Raw genomic sequence first — 19,193 nt, 5'->3', positions numbered from 1 at the left:
TTATTGTCATGTGGTTATACAATGTGGTATACTTTTTTTTATTTAACTATGTTCAGTTGGGTGGTGCCTTCTTCTTGCCACTCTGTAAGTGAAGGAAAATGTTTTGCAGAGGTGCAATGAGTCACAGACTTTTTAGGCTGTTTGGTTGGTAGTGATAGCATAGTATGCGAGAAAAAAAAAATTGGAAAATATAGTAGTAAGTGGACATAAAATAAAGACCATGATTAATGAGACTAAACCATTAAAACAGACCATGATTTGTTAATGGAACAATGAAGTTACAAGTTCACTTCATGTTTTTGTATGTACATATTGTTCATCTTTTGTTTTGAATTTATGTATCAAAACGTACCATATCTTGAAGAAACGTGACCTACGTCGTACAATTAAACATTAACGTTATTTCGTTTACACATTTATCAAACATATTTAAAAGATTTTTAGGGGCGCGCAGCACCTATGATTAATAAAACCCTGTATGCCACGAGTAGCGCGCGTGATGTAAAAGAGGACTTTTGCACGTGCCAGGCATGAAGAACACGTATGAATTGGTAAAGATGTCTTAACGTATGAACAAATGTGGAGAGAGAGAGAGAGAGAGAGAGAGAACCTGTATGGCGCGTGCAGAAACGCTAGTAAGTCATAAGGAGTTGAAATGTTGAAGTTAATGAGAGGTACCAAATCATACATTTACAATAAATATCACTTAAACTAACAATCAAATAATATAGCAAATATTATATTTGCTTCTTAATTTGTGTGTATGAAATAACCCCATAATCTAGTCAGATCCCTTGAATATGGTCAGAATGAAGAGTCGTTCTCTTTAGAAAATGGAAGAGAAAAGATTGGGAGGACAAGTCCGTTTTGGTCTTAAAATCAAAGAGCAATTGCTTTTACAGTTGAATCTCAACCTCCTTTCATCCACGTCCGAAGCCTAATGGGCACACGAGCTCATATGGGTTGTCCAAGTGTTTGTTTGATTGTTGGCAAAAAAATTCATAGTAGCTTCGATTCGCCATATCATTCTTCAGTGGCACTCACTATAATCTCTTGGCTTTTGATTTGGAACTTGTTTGAAGCTGCCCGTAATGATTAGGAATGTAGAGAGTATACATGAGGAGGTATTGTTGAGGTGAGTAAGAAAGAGAGGGAGCTTGTTTGCATGTAAAAGATAGGAAGAGATGACACTGCATTTCTTTACACTTAGGGCAGCTTGAAGAGTAATATTAGCACAGCATCTTAAATTTTCTTTGGAACAAGTTCAAATCCAAGGAACAATGCAAACAATTTGTGAAAAAAGACTTGCAGCCAAACTTCATAAACTGTAAAAATCGCAATTCCAATCCTCGAAAAATCTTAAAAAGTGCAAGAGTTGTGCCAAATGAAGCCCGACTTCAACGACTAAAACAAGACGCAACTAGTACCAAATTCCACTCAATTGGCCGAACAATTCCTGCAACATAATTTTCTTTCATCTGAAATGGATACCAACCACAGCACCACAAGTTTATGGAATAGGACGAGTCTGCAGGCAACAAGAATACAATGGTTGCAAGAGTTTGAAATTTCACTCAACTGTCAGTCACTTGCTTCAGAAGCAACTGCACAACATCATTCGAAATCCTTGAGCGCTCTGCTGAGAGGTGACTGATCTTTCAAGGCGCTTCACATTAGCACCGGAATCTCCATTGCTCAGCTCGGCGACAGAATGAAAACATGGGGGAAAAGAAGGCACAATTGCCACAACAAAATCTGGTGGCAGCTTCATGAGATTAAGCCACACACTGAGTCTATGTTTATAGTCCGTAGGTTAGTTTTCTAGAAATTGGAAGGCGCGGAAAATAGTGACATTGGCAAGTACATTGCTGGACGTAATGAACATTCAACGAATAGCTTTCAAAAATAAGAATTTACATTTAAGAAAGTTACCTAAAGAAAAATAGACTACAAATATTCTTTAATCGTGCAGGCCTAAAATTTGAAGCCAAAATCATCGGAGGATAAAAGCTGTTTCTCGGTTAGGTTTTGAGACACACACACCATTGCACATGGTCTAAGATCCTAAAATTCTTGAGTTTGATGGACCCAGAAGAAAGAAGGGAGCAAATGGGTTGCTTGGAAGTGAAGGAAAAATGGAATGTTGGGAAGTGAGACAAGGGGAAGAGTGGAGGTTGAAGACGAAGGTTGCGGAGGGGGCACGAGAGGAACAGATTATAGCTCATCAAGATCACCACTCTTATGCTCAGCTTTGTGGTTGGAAGGAAGGGAACACATGAGGCTGAGGAGCCAGTTTGGAGGCAGAGCCAAATACATTGTATTACAATTTGAATGAAATTGTGACGCCACGTGTGGCGGTGTTACAAGTGAACATGACAACTGGTCTACTCTGTATAATGGTGAAAGGTAAAAACAAAAAATATTTGACATGCTCTGAAGCTCCATAAGGAAGCTGTACAACAAAGAGAGGAAATATCATAAATCCCTATATTCTCAAGAAGATAAAAACAACATAAAAGCTAAAGCATCCATATAGCTAGATAGCGGCGGTCACTCGTTAACCAATTCCGGTGGTATCTCCATCATGTCGTTGCCAATCTCATCCTGAGGCATTTCTGCAGCAACAGCACCCATAACTGCAGCCTGACGGGCCGAAAAATCCCAACAATCAACTGCTGTCAAATACCTATCTATGACATTCCACTGCAAACCTAAAATCTGTTGTGTGGTCATGCATATCCCGTCAACCCAATACTGGAATGTGTGTGCAGGGAATTCCGCGAAACCCGGATAAACAAGAGCGACCATATCGGCCTCCATGTCAAGCACATTTCCATATGCTCTAATATTCACAGCCCCTCTGTTAGCCCATATGCCTCCCTCCAACACCCTAGAAAGATTGACAGACTTCCCATCCATATGCGGTAAGGCCAGCACGCAATCAGCGCTCTCGTAGAACTGCTGCCATGTGAGAGCCATGGCCTGCTCGGATGCCATCACCTGACCTCCACCTTCTCCAAAATCGAGCCAATAGGTGCAAATAAAAGGGTCCGGAACCAAAAAACCAGCATTAAGAAAAAGAGAGGTGTATGCTCCCCTGATGAAATGCTCCACCTCGTGCACACCATGGACTATGTCAAGATTCAGGGAGAACTGAAATCGAGAATTAAAGTTGAATGGGTTCTGCCATCCCAACATACTCCCATAGACCGAGAGTACTGGATCTCTGGGCAAAACTCCTCCTCCAGCCCCTGGTCCACCTCCACCATCCCCATCACCAACTACTGGGATGATAGCTCCTCCATCCACAACCTGATGAGGTGGAGCTGGAGCTGGAACTGGAACTGGAACTAGAGCCAAGGCTAGGGCATTACCCACAACTGCGTCTAAAAGATCACCCCCTCCGCCCCCTCCGGCTCCAGGGTTGTCATAGTCATAGGGCGTGGCCTGTACAACCAAAGAAAGCATAATGAGAACCGTTAGCAAAGTGTCAACTGGAAGAACACTAAAAGTATCAAACATAATTTGTGGAGTATATGTGAACATAAAATTGATGGAAACTGCAAGTGCATAGAACTAATAAAGTATGCGACACACCTCTGTTTGCCATTTTTCTGGAAGTTCCAATATTTGAGATTGAGCTGATCCTATGGTTATGCATACCATCAATCCACGATTCTTTACAATTTCACCCACCTGTGCAACACCAAGTCCCACCTTCATGAGTGAATTGAAAATTCTCAAGCTTAAGTTTGTATGTCCATAACGTGCCTTAGGAGTTGTATGAATTCAACTTTAAAACAATACTATACGATGGAAACTTGACGCACTTTTCTTCATCTTGTCGTATAATAAAAAGGGAAAGAAAGAAAAACTGAGCCTGCATTCTTTTTGGAAATTCGCAATCCTAGCACTACAAACGTACAAAACACGCAAATGTAGAGACGCAGGGCAAAAGACTGATTAGGTGAGAACTTGGAGTTCTTACGCATGAGGACAAGTGGCGCAGGTCGTTTTGTGAGATGGAACGATTGACAGGCTGTCGGATGGTAAACATAGGATGAGGAGGAGGCCTAGGAGAAACACTGCACTGGATTGGGCGGAGGACAGCCCACTTTGGAGGTTCCAGAGACATTAGTCTGCCTTCGGAATTTGTTTCTAACATAAACAAACTCAAGTCAGACAGATGTGGGCAAAATGTAGCCTTAACAGAAGAAAAAGTAGCAGCAAATGAAACACTATGAGCTCTATTTTGAGCCCATGCAACAAACAAATATTCTAATCGCGATGCACATTTAGATTCTAGGAAATGAAGAAAGTTGGGACATTTACCTAGCAGCAGCAGCAGATCCTCAGAGGCATTTGGGTCCAAATTTTTCACGCACACAGTCGCACATAATGGTTTGTCATGGGAATGTATCTTGTCAGTTTTCTTGATAAAATTTGACACATATCTGAGAGAAATGACAGGTTAGAAATATAAGCAAATGTAAGTATCAACAACTATACAGAATCGAACAACTAAAGACATGAAAGGGGAGGTTATACAGAATCTAACATCTGTAAAAATCAGCCATTGAAGTTTATTCGGTTAAGAATAACTTTTTGAGACAAGTTGTGAATATAGAATGCAACTGTACAGCGAAAAGAGTTGGAAAGAGGTTGGTAAAAATAGATCACCGAGAGCAATAGGTAAAAGAAATTTCCATCCAAGATTCAATAGTTGGTCCATCGGTAAGGTCCATCTTGTTGTGATAGGAATGAAGGAGAACAAATAAGTTTTAGCTAATGTAATGAACATGCGAATTATCTGTCCAAAAGCTCCACAGGTTTTACTTATTTCAAAAAGGTCAGAAACATGCATGTCCATTGTCCGGAATGGATATAATCCAACCTCCCAAGTAAAGAACATTAGAGGAGAAGACAGTTTGACAAATAAAAAGACAGAGAACAAGTGAAACAGAGGGCTCACAGCTTCTTCCCGTTAACGATTGTATCATTCAGAGCATTGATAGTGGTAATGGATGACTCCTTGAAACCTTTACTTTTCCCATTTTCTTTGAGCGCGTTGCAAAAGCGCTGCAAGTGAGTGCTGATGATTGAATTCTTCACCGAGACATTCCCAGAACCAGTTTTTCTTGGAAGATGATACCCTGAAAGTACCAAATAAGATCAGAACTAAGAAATAAACCTGTGCGTTCACAAAATCCAACAACAAATAAAGAAACACACACACACGCATTAACCAAGAAGAAAGAAAATCAAAAGCACAACAATTGCATTAACCAAGAAAATAAACCCATTCAAAAAATATCAAAAACTAGTTTAAACGGCTATTCATCAAGTAAACTCACGAAAATAATCCAAAGAAACATCACATTTACCAAAAGAATCTAATCAAAACTACAAGCACCCACAAGCAAGAAGATAAGAAGAGAGTTGGGGTTTGTGACGTTTTAGTTACCTTGGGCGTCACGGCAGAGACGAACTGCAACTTCTACTCCCGTCAGATGGTCTGCCGGAGGTGGAGGTGGAGGTAGTGGTGGTGGCGTCGGTGGAGGCGGCAGCGGCATTTGGGTTTTGGGGGTGGTGGAAAACGCCATTGTCTAGTCGTCGAGTCGGAGAGTTTTGTCCGAGGCTGCTGAACTTGTTTGTGTTGTACGGAATGAAATTGTGGACGGACAAATCGCGCGAGACTAGGAACGACGTCGGTTCCGTGCTTTATTTTTTTTCTCTTTCCTTATTTTTTACTTGGGTCCTAATTCGGCCGGTATGGTTTGGAGAAAAGGGCCTACTGTTCCAACATTGGGCCTCCGTGGCTCGTTAGGCCTGTCTTTATTTACTAGTAAATTCATGATTTATTCACACCCTAAACCTTATTATATTGAGAGTTTTAACAAAACACTCCGCTACTGTTTTTAGGCCTGTCCCTATTCCTATATTTAATCTCGCACAACTAATAGCTCGGTGATTTATTTACTATGGGCTAGCAATAATTAGACTTGGCATTCGTGTCGTGTTTTTCGTGTTCGTGTTGTTTTCGTGTCATACCTGATATCTTAACAGGTCGTGTCGTGTAACACCCGTTAAAATAAACGGGTAAATTGACCCGACCCAAAATCGACCCGATAATATTAACAGGTAATATGACCCGACCTGTTACCCGTTAAGGAAAATATATTTTAAACCAATAAATAATCAAATGAAAAACATAATACTAAATAAGTATATACATTCCATATTATCACATCCAAAACATTAAAACACAATTTTGTTTTAAGTATATTTTCGCTTACCTAAAGTTTTTAATAGTTTTTTAATTAATGTAGAAGTGTAAAAAAATATAGAAAAAAATATATAAACACTTGTAATGACAAGCTTTATAACTTTCATAAAGAGCTTAACTTCAAAATTCGCCACTATAGTCATATAATTCATAGATCAAAATTTAACCGTTGATTGTTGTTTACATTTATGCTTCATTGTTCTCATCAAATTTCGTTTTTTAAGATTTTCTTTTTTGAAAACATGATCTATTAGAGGGTGCAGGTAGATGAACTATTTGGATCGTTGATATTATATTTAGAGTTTTACGGTTAGTGAAAATATTGCTTGATGTTTATAAAGTTTCTACAAATTATATGACATTGACTCATATTTCAGTTAACCGTAAATATCGAAACGTGATATTATCTTCTTACATCCGCCAGATGATCATGTTTTCAAAAAAATAAAATTTTAAAAATGAAATTCAGTAAGAAGAATAAAGCGTAAATGACAATCGGCGGTTAAATAAATTTAAGGTTTCACTACTACAAAATTATCTATTGCTGGCGGTCCAAAAACTTTTTTCAACGATCAAACCGTCAAACTTATTTGTACACATTCCAAGATTGCATACGTAAAAAATCGTAAAAAACAAACATTCAAAGATTACGTAACGGAACAAAAGTTTTCGACGGTTATAAACGAAAAATCACAATTTAACGGTTATTTTAGCTCTGATTTTGATGAATTTTTACATATACACTCCTCGACCCTATAAGAATGTAATGAATAAATTTGATCTTTAATTTAAAGTATTTACAATAGTGGATACCATAAAAACTTATTTTATACTTAATAGAAGTATAATATTAACTCTAAGTGTTTGTTTAATCTACCGTTTTGACACAATATGCATTCTACGAAAATTTTTTCAACGATCCAACCGTCAAACTTATTTGTACACATTCCGAGATCGCATACGTAAAAAATCATAAAAAACAAACATTCGAAGATTACGTAATGGAACAAAAGTTTTCGACGGTTATAAACGAAAAATCACAATATAACGGTTATTTTATCTCCAATTTTGATACTTTTTTACGGATAGACTCCTCGACCTATAAGAATGTAATGAATAAATTTGATCTTTAATTTAAAGTATGTACACTAGTGGATACCATAAAAACTTATTTTATACTTAATAGAAGTATAATATTAACTCTAAGTGTTTGTTTAATTTACTGTTTTGACGCAATATGCATTCTACAAAAAAAATTTCAACGATCCAACCGTCAAACTTATTTGTACACATTCCGAGATCGCATACGTAAAAAATCATAAAAAACAAACATTCAAAGATTACGTAACAGAACAAAAGTTTTCGATAGTTATAAATGAAAAATCACAATTTAACGGTTATTTTAGCTCCGATTTTGATAATTTTTTACAAATACACTCCTCGACCCTATAAGAATGTAATGAATAAATTTGATCTTTAATTTAAATTATTTACACTAGTGGATACCACAAAAACTTATTTTATACTTAATAGAATTATAATATTAACTCTAAGTGTTTCTTTAATCTACCGTTTTGACGCAATATGCATTCTACGAACCTTTTTTCAATGATCCAACCGTCAAACTTATTTGTACACATTCCGAGATCGCATACGTAAAAATCGTAAAAAACAAACATTCAGAGATTACGTAATGGAACAAAAGTTTTCGACGGTTATAAACGAAAAAATCACAATTTAACGGTTATTTTATCTCTGATTTTGATGATTTTTTACAGATACACTCCTCGACCCTATAAGAATGTAATGAATAAATTTGATCTTTAATTTAAAGTATTTACACAAGTGGATACCACAAAAACTTATTTTATACTTAATAGAAGTATAATATTAACTCTAAGTGTTTGTTTAATCTACTGTTTTGACGCAATATGCATTCTACAAATTTTTTTTCAACGATCCAACCATCAAACTTATTTGTACACATTCCGAGATCGCATACGTAAAAAATAATAAAAAACAAACATTCAGAGATTACGTAATGGAACAAAACCTTTCGACGGTTATAAATGAAAAATAACAATTTAACGGTTATTTTATCTCCGATTTTGATAATTTTTTTCAGATACACTCCTCGACCCTATAAGAATGTAATGAATAAAATTGATCTTTAATTTAAAGTATTTACACTAGTGGATACTACAAAAACTTATTTTATACTTAATAGAAGTATAATATTAACTCTAAGTGTTTGTTTAATCTACCGTTTTGACGCAATATGCATTCTACGAAACTTTTTTCAACGATCCAACCATCAAACTTATTTGTACACATTCCGAGATCGCATACGTAAAAAATCGTAAAAAAAAAACGTTAAGAGATTACGTAATGGAACAAAAGTTTTCGACGGTTATAAACGAAAAATCACAATTTAACGGTTATTTTAGCTCCGATTTTGATGATTTTTTACAGATAGACTCCTCGACCTATAAGAATGTAATGAATAAATTTGATCTTTAATTTAAAGTATTTACACTAGTGGATACCACAAAAACTTATTTTATACTTAATAGAAGTATAATATTAACTCTAAGTGTTTGTTTAATCTACTGTTTTGACGCAATATGCATTCTACAAAACTTTTTTCAATGATCCAACCGTCAAACTTATTTGTACAGATTCCGAGATCGCATACGTAAAAAATCATAAAAAACAAACATTCAGAGATTACGTAATGGAACAAAAGTTTTCGACGATTATAAACGAAAAATCACAATTTAACGGTTATTTTAGCTCCGATTTTGATGATTTTTTACAGATACACTCCTCGACCCTATAAGAATGTAATGAATAAATTTGATCTTTAATTTAAAGTATTTACACTAGTGGATACCACAAAAACTTATTTTATACTTAATAAAAGTATAATATTAACTCCAAGTGTTTGTTTAATCTATCGTTTTGACGCAATATGGATTCTACAAAAAACATTTCAACGATCCAACCGTCAAACTTATTTGTACACATTCCAAGATCACATATGTAAAAAATCGTAAAAAAAAAACATTCAGAGATTACGTAATGGAACAAAAGTTTTCGACGATTATAAACGAAAAATCACAATTTAACGGTTATTTTAGCTCTGATTTTGATGATTTTTTACAGATACACTCCTTGACCCTATAAGAATGTAATGAATAAATTTGATCTTTAATTTAAAGTATTTACACTAGTGGAAAAACTTATTTTATACTTAATAGAAGTATAATATTAACTCTAAGTGTTTGTTTAATATACCATTTTGACGCAATATGCATTCTACGAAACTTTTTTCAACGATCCAACCGTCAAACTTATTTGTACACATTCCGAGATTGCAAACTTAAAAAATCGTAAAAAACAAACATTCAGAGATTACGTAACGGAACAAAAGTTTTCGACGATTATAAACGAAAAATTACAATTTAACGGTTATTTTAGCTTCGATTTTGATGATTTTGTACATATACACTCTTCAACCCTATAAGAATGTAATGAATAAATTTGATTTTTAATTTAAAGCATTTACATTTTTTTATATATGAGTGATTGTATATATATATTTTTACATTTTTTACACTTCTACAATAATTATTATTAATTTTATTAATTTTTCCCTCAAATAAAAAACATTATTCATGAGGGTTTGAAGGATTTTAAAAATCTAAACGATAATATAAGTGTAACAATTATCTATTCGTAAAGGAATAATGATAAATCACAAGTGTTTATATATTCTTTCACATTTTTCATACTTGTATGTATGTCTTCTTAGTTCTTGCATATACAAATACTATACTAATATATTTTAATTTTGGACAAGAATATGTTATGTAAAATTTATCCTAGTAATGATAATAAGGAACTCTCATAATAAAAATAAATAATGACAAACTTTTTTTTTATTTTTTTATAATTTATATAGAACGATAATACAAAACTATATATTTAATATAGAATATATTGTATATATTAATATGACTATTGTATTTTATAATAAATCTTTTAGTAATTAAACTTTAAAATTATTAAAATAATTTTTTTCTTAACGGGTCGAAACGGGTTACCCACGTGTTACCCGCGTGTATACCTGTTAAGAACCCGTTATTAACGGGTTCTTAACGGGTCACCCGATAGTGACCCGATAAGTTATCGTGTTGACCCGAAACCCGTTATTTTCGTATCGTGTCAAAGACTGCCAAGTCTAGCAATAATGCAGTTCAAATTCGCCTTTGGCAATAATCGAACATAAGACGTCTCACTTATCAGTGAAGAGGAATACCACTAGCTGTCAAAATCCAATTCAAGTCCACTCTTTAAAATTCAATGTGATACTTTAACAAATGAATTCCCGAAATTAATCCATCAACAAACCCACATCTAAATTTCAAATTTAAGCATTTTTTTATGGGAATAAAAGGCGTTATTGATGAGGAATTCCCAAGTGCATGAAAATGCAGACACACAAAATCCCTATTTAGACACAGAAGAAAGTTTATTATATTTACGCCGTCCGACGCATAGTCCTCAAAATATACTTCAAGTACATGCATTAAAGTCTCCAACCATGGAATGGAATGCCATAAACTTCAATATAGTTCCAGTACTGTTGATCCCCTCCCATTTCTGGATATCAAAGTTTGATGACTAAGCACCTTGCATGTACAACCGGCGATATCCAGGCAGTGCCTTGTCCATCCATTCTTGCTCGTGATTGATGGATCCAGAGGCATTCGCTTCTCCACTGTAGGACATGTGAAGAAACCCATCTTCATCCCTATTTTCCCCATCCACTTCTGACATCAAGGCATCTGTAACATTTACATTTGTTAGAATCATTACAACCATCACCACCACAACTTTAACTGTGCGACAAGGCGATATTGTTATGCCTAAAATAAAAATGAGTTTGTGGCTCACCAGCAGGAGGTTCAGTGTTTTTGAAGAAGACAAACAGAGGCTTGGACATGGGGAGCACGATCTGATGCCGAATAAAATAAACAAATTCCCCAACTGGCATCTCACCGTGGACATGATATCTGCAGTCGGAAATTAAACCAAGATGGTCCAACCAAAATGATGTGAGAAGAGAGGTGCAGACAAATGAACCTTCACTTTGGAGTTATATAAGTTTTGCTTTCTGTGTGCAAATCTTACACACTGATATGGCATACAATAATTACTTGGCAGGAAGCCTTCAACACACGCATACATTCATGCATACATCTAAACGAACAAGTGAACAACACACATGACCACATCCTATCTGTGTGCCTAAGGCTATGGCCTGCATGTAATCTTAAATTGCACGATAAAACAAATGTAGCAGGCATGTGGGGCTTTCTGTGCATATATCTTCGCTCTTCTTCTCTCTCTTTTCTGTCGGATTTGCAAACACATACCGAAAGGCATAAATGAAAAACGAAACAAATTAATTAAAAGGGAATTGGAAACTAACTTCTTCATGCTAATGCCAGGAATGCCATTACTCCTTGCATCTTTCTCCACAGTGACCTACATGAAGGTTCAATTTGGAACATATTATATACGTGTAGTATATCCACTGAATGAATGCACGGCAAGGAACTAAAACATGTTTGACGTGGTGGCATTCTTACTGGTACATAATCTGGACGCCTCTCCCTCAGTTCCCCAGCTCCTGGAATTGGGAACTCCCATCTGCGCTTCTTAACGAAAATCCTGAAACCGTTTATGAAGAAATACAATTAAATATAGCAAAAAATAAAGAAAGCTAGTGCACAAGGGAAATGGCAACCAACCTCCCCCGCCCCTTAACAATGCCAGGAATTTCGCCCCTGTCAATCTTAGCCTTCAACATAGCCATCCCGGAAGCCACAGCAGTTTCCTCTCTTTGAGCCTTCTCCCGGGTCACATGCAAGGAGGGAGGCTCAAATTAGAATAAAGTGTACGCATCGACTGAAAGCATAAATTAGGACTATGGTTGAAAGGAATTCTTACAAATCCGGGCATACTCCAAGGCTCTAAATAATAGATGGAATTTGAATATGCATGTCCTTTGAACGCCCGAGAAGCCTCAAGAACCTCAGCGTTGCGTGCCTGCGCTTGCTCCAGCATAGAACGAGCAGTGGTGAAAAACTCAGCTGTTACCTCAGAAATTGAACAATCAGAAAATAAATTATCTCCTCTCCAAGACTAAAAGCATGACAATATCAAGCCAGTGTCTGCGAGAGTTTGAAGTAAAAAAAAAAACGTTTAAACTACAGAGACCAACCGGCTTTTATCCTAGAGAAGAAAGATATCTACACGCCAAAAACCCTCACACTACGTTTGGATGATGAAATTGCAAAACAATACGGAAATTAGATTCCCATCATTTAAAACTCAGACAATTACAAATCCCATTGTTAGGAGATATGCATGTGGAATTTGAAAATAAAATACATTAGAAATTCTATTGATGGGATGTTTTGAATGAAATGGTCGTACCCAGTGCACAAGGCTCCCGCTTTACGCAGGGTCTGGGAGAGGTGAATGTCGGCTAGCCTTACCCCCATTTATGGAGAGGCTGCTCCCAAGTCTCGAACCCGAGACCTACAGCTCATGGGCGAAGGCACTTGCCATCGCACCAAGTGCTAACTTAGAGCAATTTTTATGTCATATTTCATGTTTTGAATGAAATATGACATAAAAATTGCTCTAAGTTAGCACTGACATTGTCCAGCAAAAAGATTTTAACCAAATAAAAGCAGATGCGTGTCCCGTCAGAGGTCCCATTTCACTATTGTAATATCACCGAACAGAGAAAGAACAGATTAACAAATTGTAATAAATTTGAATTTTAATGTGAACCAAATGGACCAACATCTAACATAAACCGAGATAGAAACCCATTTACTAGAGGATAGGAAACCAAATTCAGAAAAGAATCTTCAGGAAAATAATAGCTGCAAATCTCTCTTCCTTGTGAAGATCAATTTCTCCTTCCCATCCCTTACTCCATGAACCTTAAGTATCTTCAAGCACTCGTAAACGAGCTTTACACCTTCCTCGATTTTTGTCTTTAAATTTTCTATTACCCCATTTGGGAGATTCGGTTATGTGCTTTGTCCTGCAATGTCTTTCAACTGCATGGACTTGGTGATCACTTAAACAACAACAACAACAAAGCCTTTTCCCACTAAGTGGGGTCGGCTACTAAGTGGGGTCGGTTACTCGACGCCATTAAAACGTTAGGAGGGAGGGTTTGGGGCACGGGAAAATATAATTGCCCGCTTCAATTTTTTGGGTTATATATTCAAAGAGGGCAAAACTATAGTTGCAAAACAAGGGAAAACACAATTTCTATGCTCAATTACCGAGTTTTACTCAATTCCTGAGTTATTTTAACGAATCCAAACACAGTGTTACTGCAAAATATTAACAAAGCAACTTCCAATTCCGAAAAAATACCACAAAATTAAAAAAAAAAAAAATCCCTACCCGGAGGAGCAGAAGGTCTGCGAGTCCTGGAAAATCTTCCTTCCATGGCTACGCCCGTTGTCTGCGAAAATTCAAACCCACCAAACAAACATGAGAACAACAACATGATTATAAGTAAGCAATGTATGGCAAGAATTCAAAAGATTTAAAGGTCCACAAAGATAAAACAGCAAATACGAAAAAGAGGGATCGATTAGGGTTTTCGTTAATTGAAAAATTCCCAATTCAATTTTTGGGGAAATCATATTCAGGATTTGATATCAGCGAACGAACAGACCTGTTACTTTTGACCGAGTTTGATTTTCCAGCGCCGACTCCTTTTAATCGTTTTGCTTCGGCTTCGGCTCCGGCTCCCTATTTATATTATATCTCAGCGTCTATTTTTCTTTTTTTTTATTTTTACATGTATTCGTCGCATCATTTTTAGGCCTGGTTTGATACTGATGTGATTCTGAAAAAAGTTGGTATCAAGAAAAGTTGGGAGCTTTTTTGTGTTTAGTAAACATTCAGCTTCAGTTTTTTTTCACAGTTTTGGGTGAAAAAAAAGCCAAAAACAAGAAGCTGCAAAACCCAACTTTGAAAAACCGGTTTTTTTTCACATCTGTTTTACATAAAAATTTATCAAACACTATAATACTGCTTTTTTTTTTCAAAAGAATTTTTACAACAAAGTTTACTAAACACTCTACAACTTTATTTCACAGCCGCTTATTCTCACAGTACAGCAGAAGCAGTTTTTTTTCAAAGCACAGCAATACCAAACAAACCCTTATTCTCTTCTCACTTACAACTCTAAAAATATATGTCTAGGATGTTGTTTCTGCCTCTGCCCTTCCTCCCATCCAGGGGCGGATGCATTGAGTGGCAGGGGGGTCAGCTGACCCCCTCGAACTTCAGTAAATGTCCAGGGATAACTTGAGTGCTGACCATCCGAACTTCAGTAAATGATATCAAACATTGTTATTTACCTATGGCTTGTTTGTTGGTTGTGATTACAATTGTTGTGAAATTCCACCCCGGAATTTCACCAATTATTACGTATCTCGTATTTTAAAACTCGTATTTCGCGCTTATGTTAACTTTATTAGTTATCTTTAATTCCATTAATTTTAAGTTTAGTAATTGTTTAGTTATCGAGTTGAAAATTTCATAATCAATCTTTATCTTTCGTTGATATTTCGACGTTACAACTAGTGTTTTTAAATAGATCTCGAACCCCTGAACGCTTAGGCGAAAGCCGTTTGCGAATCCGAATTATAACGATATAGTTACGGACGTTTGAAGATGTGAACTATAGATTGTGGGAATTGTTTAATTTCCACGTGTGAATTAAAAGTTAAGTTAGTTTAAAATAATAATAATATAAAAAATAAAAAAGAACAATCAGATGGTTTTTGGGGGGGGGGGGGGAGGCTAGAAAAGGCAAACTAAGGGAAAAAGGGGACATTTTTCTTTCTTCCCCTTGGTGAACCGTGAGCACCACCAAACCATTTCAAACCGGCCATTTCAAGTAAGTTTCTCCAATTCTCAGCTGATTCTCCTATCTTCTTCACCTGTAACTTGCTTAAATATCTTCTCCCTTCCCTCTCTATAAAAAATGAAGGGTTTTTAAGGTCCAATTCGGGTAGAACTCCATAGGAGAACCCGAGGGGTTCTCGACGACGAATTGTCGTTCAGGAGAGTATCACCACTAACCATAACCCTTAATCAACTTCCCTTGGACCCAGGAACAAGACCCAACTGGTGGTTGGGGCATTGGAACACCAAGGAAGCCGAATTTAAGGACACCCACCTAAGGGTTTCGTTGGGTGCGAGCCAATTTGAGGGCCTTCCTGGCCAAATTGGACTCGGCCACATGTATAAAGTTTACTCTACTTGTTGAAATCTTTATTCCTGTAAAATTTGAGAATTTTTGGAGAAAGTCAAATTTTCTGGTGTGTGACATTCGATTTATAAAAATGTTGTTGGTTAAGTATTTTATCGATAAGCTCCGCCACTTGATTACTTTAGCGATTGATGATCTTACCATTGAATTGACACCACTTTTAGTATGCTATGGTAGTTAATGTTTAAGGACCTTAGGGACTTACAAGTGAAAATCTAATGATTGGATATTACGGAATAAGTGACGTAAGATCATGGACCCTACCTTAGAATGACAGTTCGATTCCTCATTAAATGTTGTTGTGGGAAATATATAAGAGTTTTAAGTATGTGAATTATCGAAGGAAATCTAAATGTGGTTTGTACCTTGTTAGGCGGTGATAGAACGTGATGCCTTGACTCTCGTGTTTGAGTGCTTTAGTGTGGTTCTCAGGTGAGTGATTATAATCTATGTGTTATGGTTATTGCTTTGAAATCTTTTGTGCTAATAAACTTTGTGGTTACACTATGGATTCTTAAAATAGTTCTGATGCTAAATAATTGTTTCTAGTAAATTGTCGTCGATCTACTTATGCAACATTAGGTGACTTGGATATTTGAACTGTTATGGATTGTGTTTTGGGATATATATGTGATGGATGATAAAAATGATGGATTGTGAAGGACCATTACCCTAGTGTCATGGGGTTAGGTGACACTAAGTCTGCACCACGTAGCAATGGTCCTGGATGGTCCTGCTTGGTTTATCCGCGTTAGGGGATCATACTATTTGTGGATCGCGCTTGGTTAATCCGCATTGGGCGATCCTTATAGCCTAGGTATGGCCATAAACGTTTAAAGGTGATCATGCTTGGTTAATCCGCATTGGGTGATCACCTTCCAATAGTTATAGGAGTGACTCTACTTGGTTAATCCGTATTGGGGGGTCACTACCTATTTGGTTATTTTCTTAGGGGTGACTCTGCTTGGTTAATCCGCATTGGGGGGTCACTACCTACTTGGTTATTTTCTCAGGGGTGACTCTGCTTGATTAATCCGCATTGGAGGGTCACTACCTACTTGGTTACTTTCTCAGGGGTGGCTCTACTTGGTTGATCCGCTTTGGGGGGCCATTTCCTATTTGGTTACTTGCGTAGGCTTCGGCCGAACGACGTCTCTCTAACTCTAGTTTTGAATATATATGTGAATGTGACTTTGAGAACTCTAATTTTTGATTTAGAAAACTTGTTGGATGTATGTGTGACTCCTTTGGAGGTGGTAAGGTTTGGTCGCGATTTCTTATGAATGATTTATATTCAAGGTTTACAAATTGTGAATGGTGACTGTTTTTTTTATTAGTATCATATACTTTGAATTATTTGTCGCTCACATAAGTTCGTAGCTTATCCGGGTTGTTGTTTGCCGGTGCACCATTTCGATGGTGTAGGCACTGATCTTACAGGTAACAAGTCTGAGTAGCTTCGAGAGGTTCGTAGGTGGGGTAGCGGTACAGTTATCAGAGATTTGGAGTGCTAGGTTACCCCTATATCCTATCTTGTACTTTATCTTGGGACTTTCTTTTGAGCACCTCAAACAAGTGTGCAGTATGCCTTTCCAAATGACTTCAGGCCTACCAAGACTCGATGAAATGATTATATGCATGTAATTTCTGTTAAAAAAAATTTGCGCGCTATTCTTACTGACCCCTTAATATTATTTCCTGAATCTGTCACTACTCCCATCTGATCGGATCATATTTATATATATTTTTACTTCAAATTCACTCGTCTTTTCTTAGTTAGTTCCTTATATTTTTGAGCTATTTACGTTATTTTTGTGTTTCTAGGATTTGTTATGCAAAGAAAATAAAAATAGCACAAAAGAATCTTGCTGCCAAAAATACTTTCCCAGCTTATACCTTGAAAAGAAGGCACATGGACTGACAGACGGAAAGAAGAAAAATATAAGGGGAGACCGACAGAAACAAGAAGGCAGAACAGGGACTCGTTGGCAGATGCTTTAGCAATTGCTCAACATCATGATGCAGTCAGTGGTACAAAGAGGCATGGCAGATAATAAAAAGCAAAGAAAAAAAAAATAAGGTTGGCGTGACTGCCAGAAAGAATAAATGAAAATAAGAGAAGTGGAGATATAAAAGGAGGTGATTTTGGGGGGGGGTCTGGGAGCGGGGTGGACAGAGGGGCTGCCCTTTGGGCAGCTCGCAGAACACGGGAAGAGACTGGGGGGGGGCTGCTTTGGCAGCAGTGCGCAGGAGGCGCAAGAAAGGAGAAGACGCGGGAAGCGCGAGGAAGGAGGAGAGGGGAATAGGCGAGAGGGGAGGGCTGCCCTTTGGGCAGCGTGAAGCTGCGAGAAGGAAAGCAGTCAGCGTGGAAGGCTGACGGGGCAAGTGAGGCGCGGGAGGTCAGGAAGAAGGAGAGGACGTGCAGGAGAGAGGAGTGACTGACAGAGCACGTACTGACGACGCAGTGAAGCTGCACAGCAACAGATCACCTTCTTTCGGTTTAATCTTTCCAAACTCCTATTTTATTTTTGTTTTAATAATGTGTAATTAATTTTATTTTGGCTAGAGGTTAATTCAAAGCCATGATTTATATTTGTAATATGAATTGATTACCTTCGGTTGTGATTTCATAAGTTGTGATTTCAATTTACTTATCTGTTCGTATAAAAACTGATTTGTGTATGTTGGTTGAGAGTGCACGCTTAATTTACATGCATGAATTTGACGCTAGAATATAAGGGAATTTCACCTAATCGTTATGAACTTATATTCATAAGTAGTGAAGGTTGCTAGTCACAATCACGTTAAGTAAATTCTTGGCATAAGTTTCATGCAAATCATAGTAACGAGTGTCTCGTCAATGCTTATGTTTTTCATAGAACTTATTGATTCTTGCTTGTATCTCTATTATGCAACTCATGTAGGGAACTTGTAGGGAATGTTTTGGGTTGTCGTATGCAATCATCCAACCCAATAACTTGTGGAAAAACTGAGGGTTAATTTAAGCGTACCTAATTAACTTGGGGCATTGAGAATTAATAATTTATTGAAAGAACAACTGAAAATCAATTTAGGTTGCATATGTGTCATGTGTGGAGAAGAACCCTCTAGCTAGTCCGTCATTTATCATTTTACCTTAATTTTATGTTTTTGTCAATTCTGTAATTTAATTAAGTTTAATTTACTTTTCATCAAAACCAAACACCCATCCATTATTAAATTATATTATTTAGTTAGTTTTCTTTATTGTTAGTCTTTTAATTTAATTTCCGTCCATTTCAGTTCCTAGTGTTTAATTTAATTGTTTTCATTATTTTGAGTCATTTTAAGTGTGTTTCGAGTTATTAGAGTTTTTAGCCTAATTTTGTGTCCTTAAGTCTTGTTTAATATTTTTAAATTAATTTAGAATAGATTAGCAATCCCTCCTAATCCCCGGCCTAGAACGATACCCTACTTACATCCATACTACAATTGTCAAAAAGAGGGTTTAATTTGTGTGCTTATATATTTCGCATCAAATTT

The 19,193-nt window shown here is 36.7% G+C and overlaps 2 protein-coding genes and 1 long non-coding RNA gene across 4 annotated transcripts in view; 1 reads left to right on the top strand and 2 right to left on the bottom strand.

Annotated features, from left to right (window-relative positions):
• Nucleotides 1-2,410: 2,410 nt before the first annotated feature.
• LOC126618457 (uncharacterized) overlaps nt 2,411-19,193 on the bottom strand; it is a 55,977-nt gene continuing 39,194 nt past the window's right edge. The window contains exons 1-4 of one of the 2 annotated variants that reach the window (XM_050286537.1): nt 4,333-4,428; nt 3,989-4,158; nt 3,598-3,696; nt 2,411-3,447 (exon numbers count right to left, since the gene is read on the bottom strand). In XM_050286537.1, coding sequence (XP_050142494.1) covers nt 2,551-3,447; nt 3,598-3,696; nt 3,989-4,135 — 1,143 coding nt within the window. In that variant the 5' untranslated portion in view covers nt 4,136-4,158; nt 4,333-4,428 and the 3' untranslated portion in view covers nt 2,411-2,550. Of the gene's footprint in view, nt 3,448-3,597; nt 3,697-3,988; nt 4,159-4,332; nt 4,429-19,193 lie in introns of those variants that run through there. The other variant, XM_050286538.1, reaches the window with a different exon arrangement.
• Nucleotides 10,615-14,221, bottom strand: LOC126618458 (uncharacterized). The gene is made up of 8 exons (XM_050286539.1): nt 14,064-14,221; nt 13,787-13,847; nt 12,305-12,447; nt 12,106-12,203; nt 11,944-12,025; nt 11,784-11,839; nt 11,246-11,364; nt 10,615-11,136 (listed from the first exon to the last, which is right to left on the bottom strand). Exons 2-8 carry the CDS (start codon nt 13,830-13,832, stop codon nt 10,973-10,975), a joined length of 708 nt encoding a protein of 235 aa, XP_050142496.1. The 5' UTR covers nt 13,833-13,847; nt 14,064-14,221; the 3' UTR covers nt 10,615-10,972.
• Nucleotides 15,335-17,215, top strand: LOC126618461 (uncharacterized). Its single transcript, XR_007621726.1, has 3 exons — nt 15,335-15,643; nt 16,045-16,103; nt 17,097-17,215. It is a non-coding gene; the product is annotated as an uncharacterized LOC126618461 (long non-coding RNA).

Source organism: Malus sylvestris, chromosome 4, assembly GCF_916048215.2.
Source record: "Malus sylvestris chromosome 4, drMalSylv7.2, whole genome shotgun sequence".
Taxonomy (NCBI): Eukaryota; Viridiplantae; Streptophyta; class Magnoliopsida; order Rosales; family Rosaceae; genus Malus; species Malus sylvestris.
Note: the sequence above shows the minus strand (reverse complement) of the source record. Positions and strands in the feature narration are given on the sequence as shown.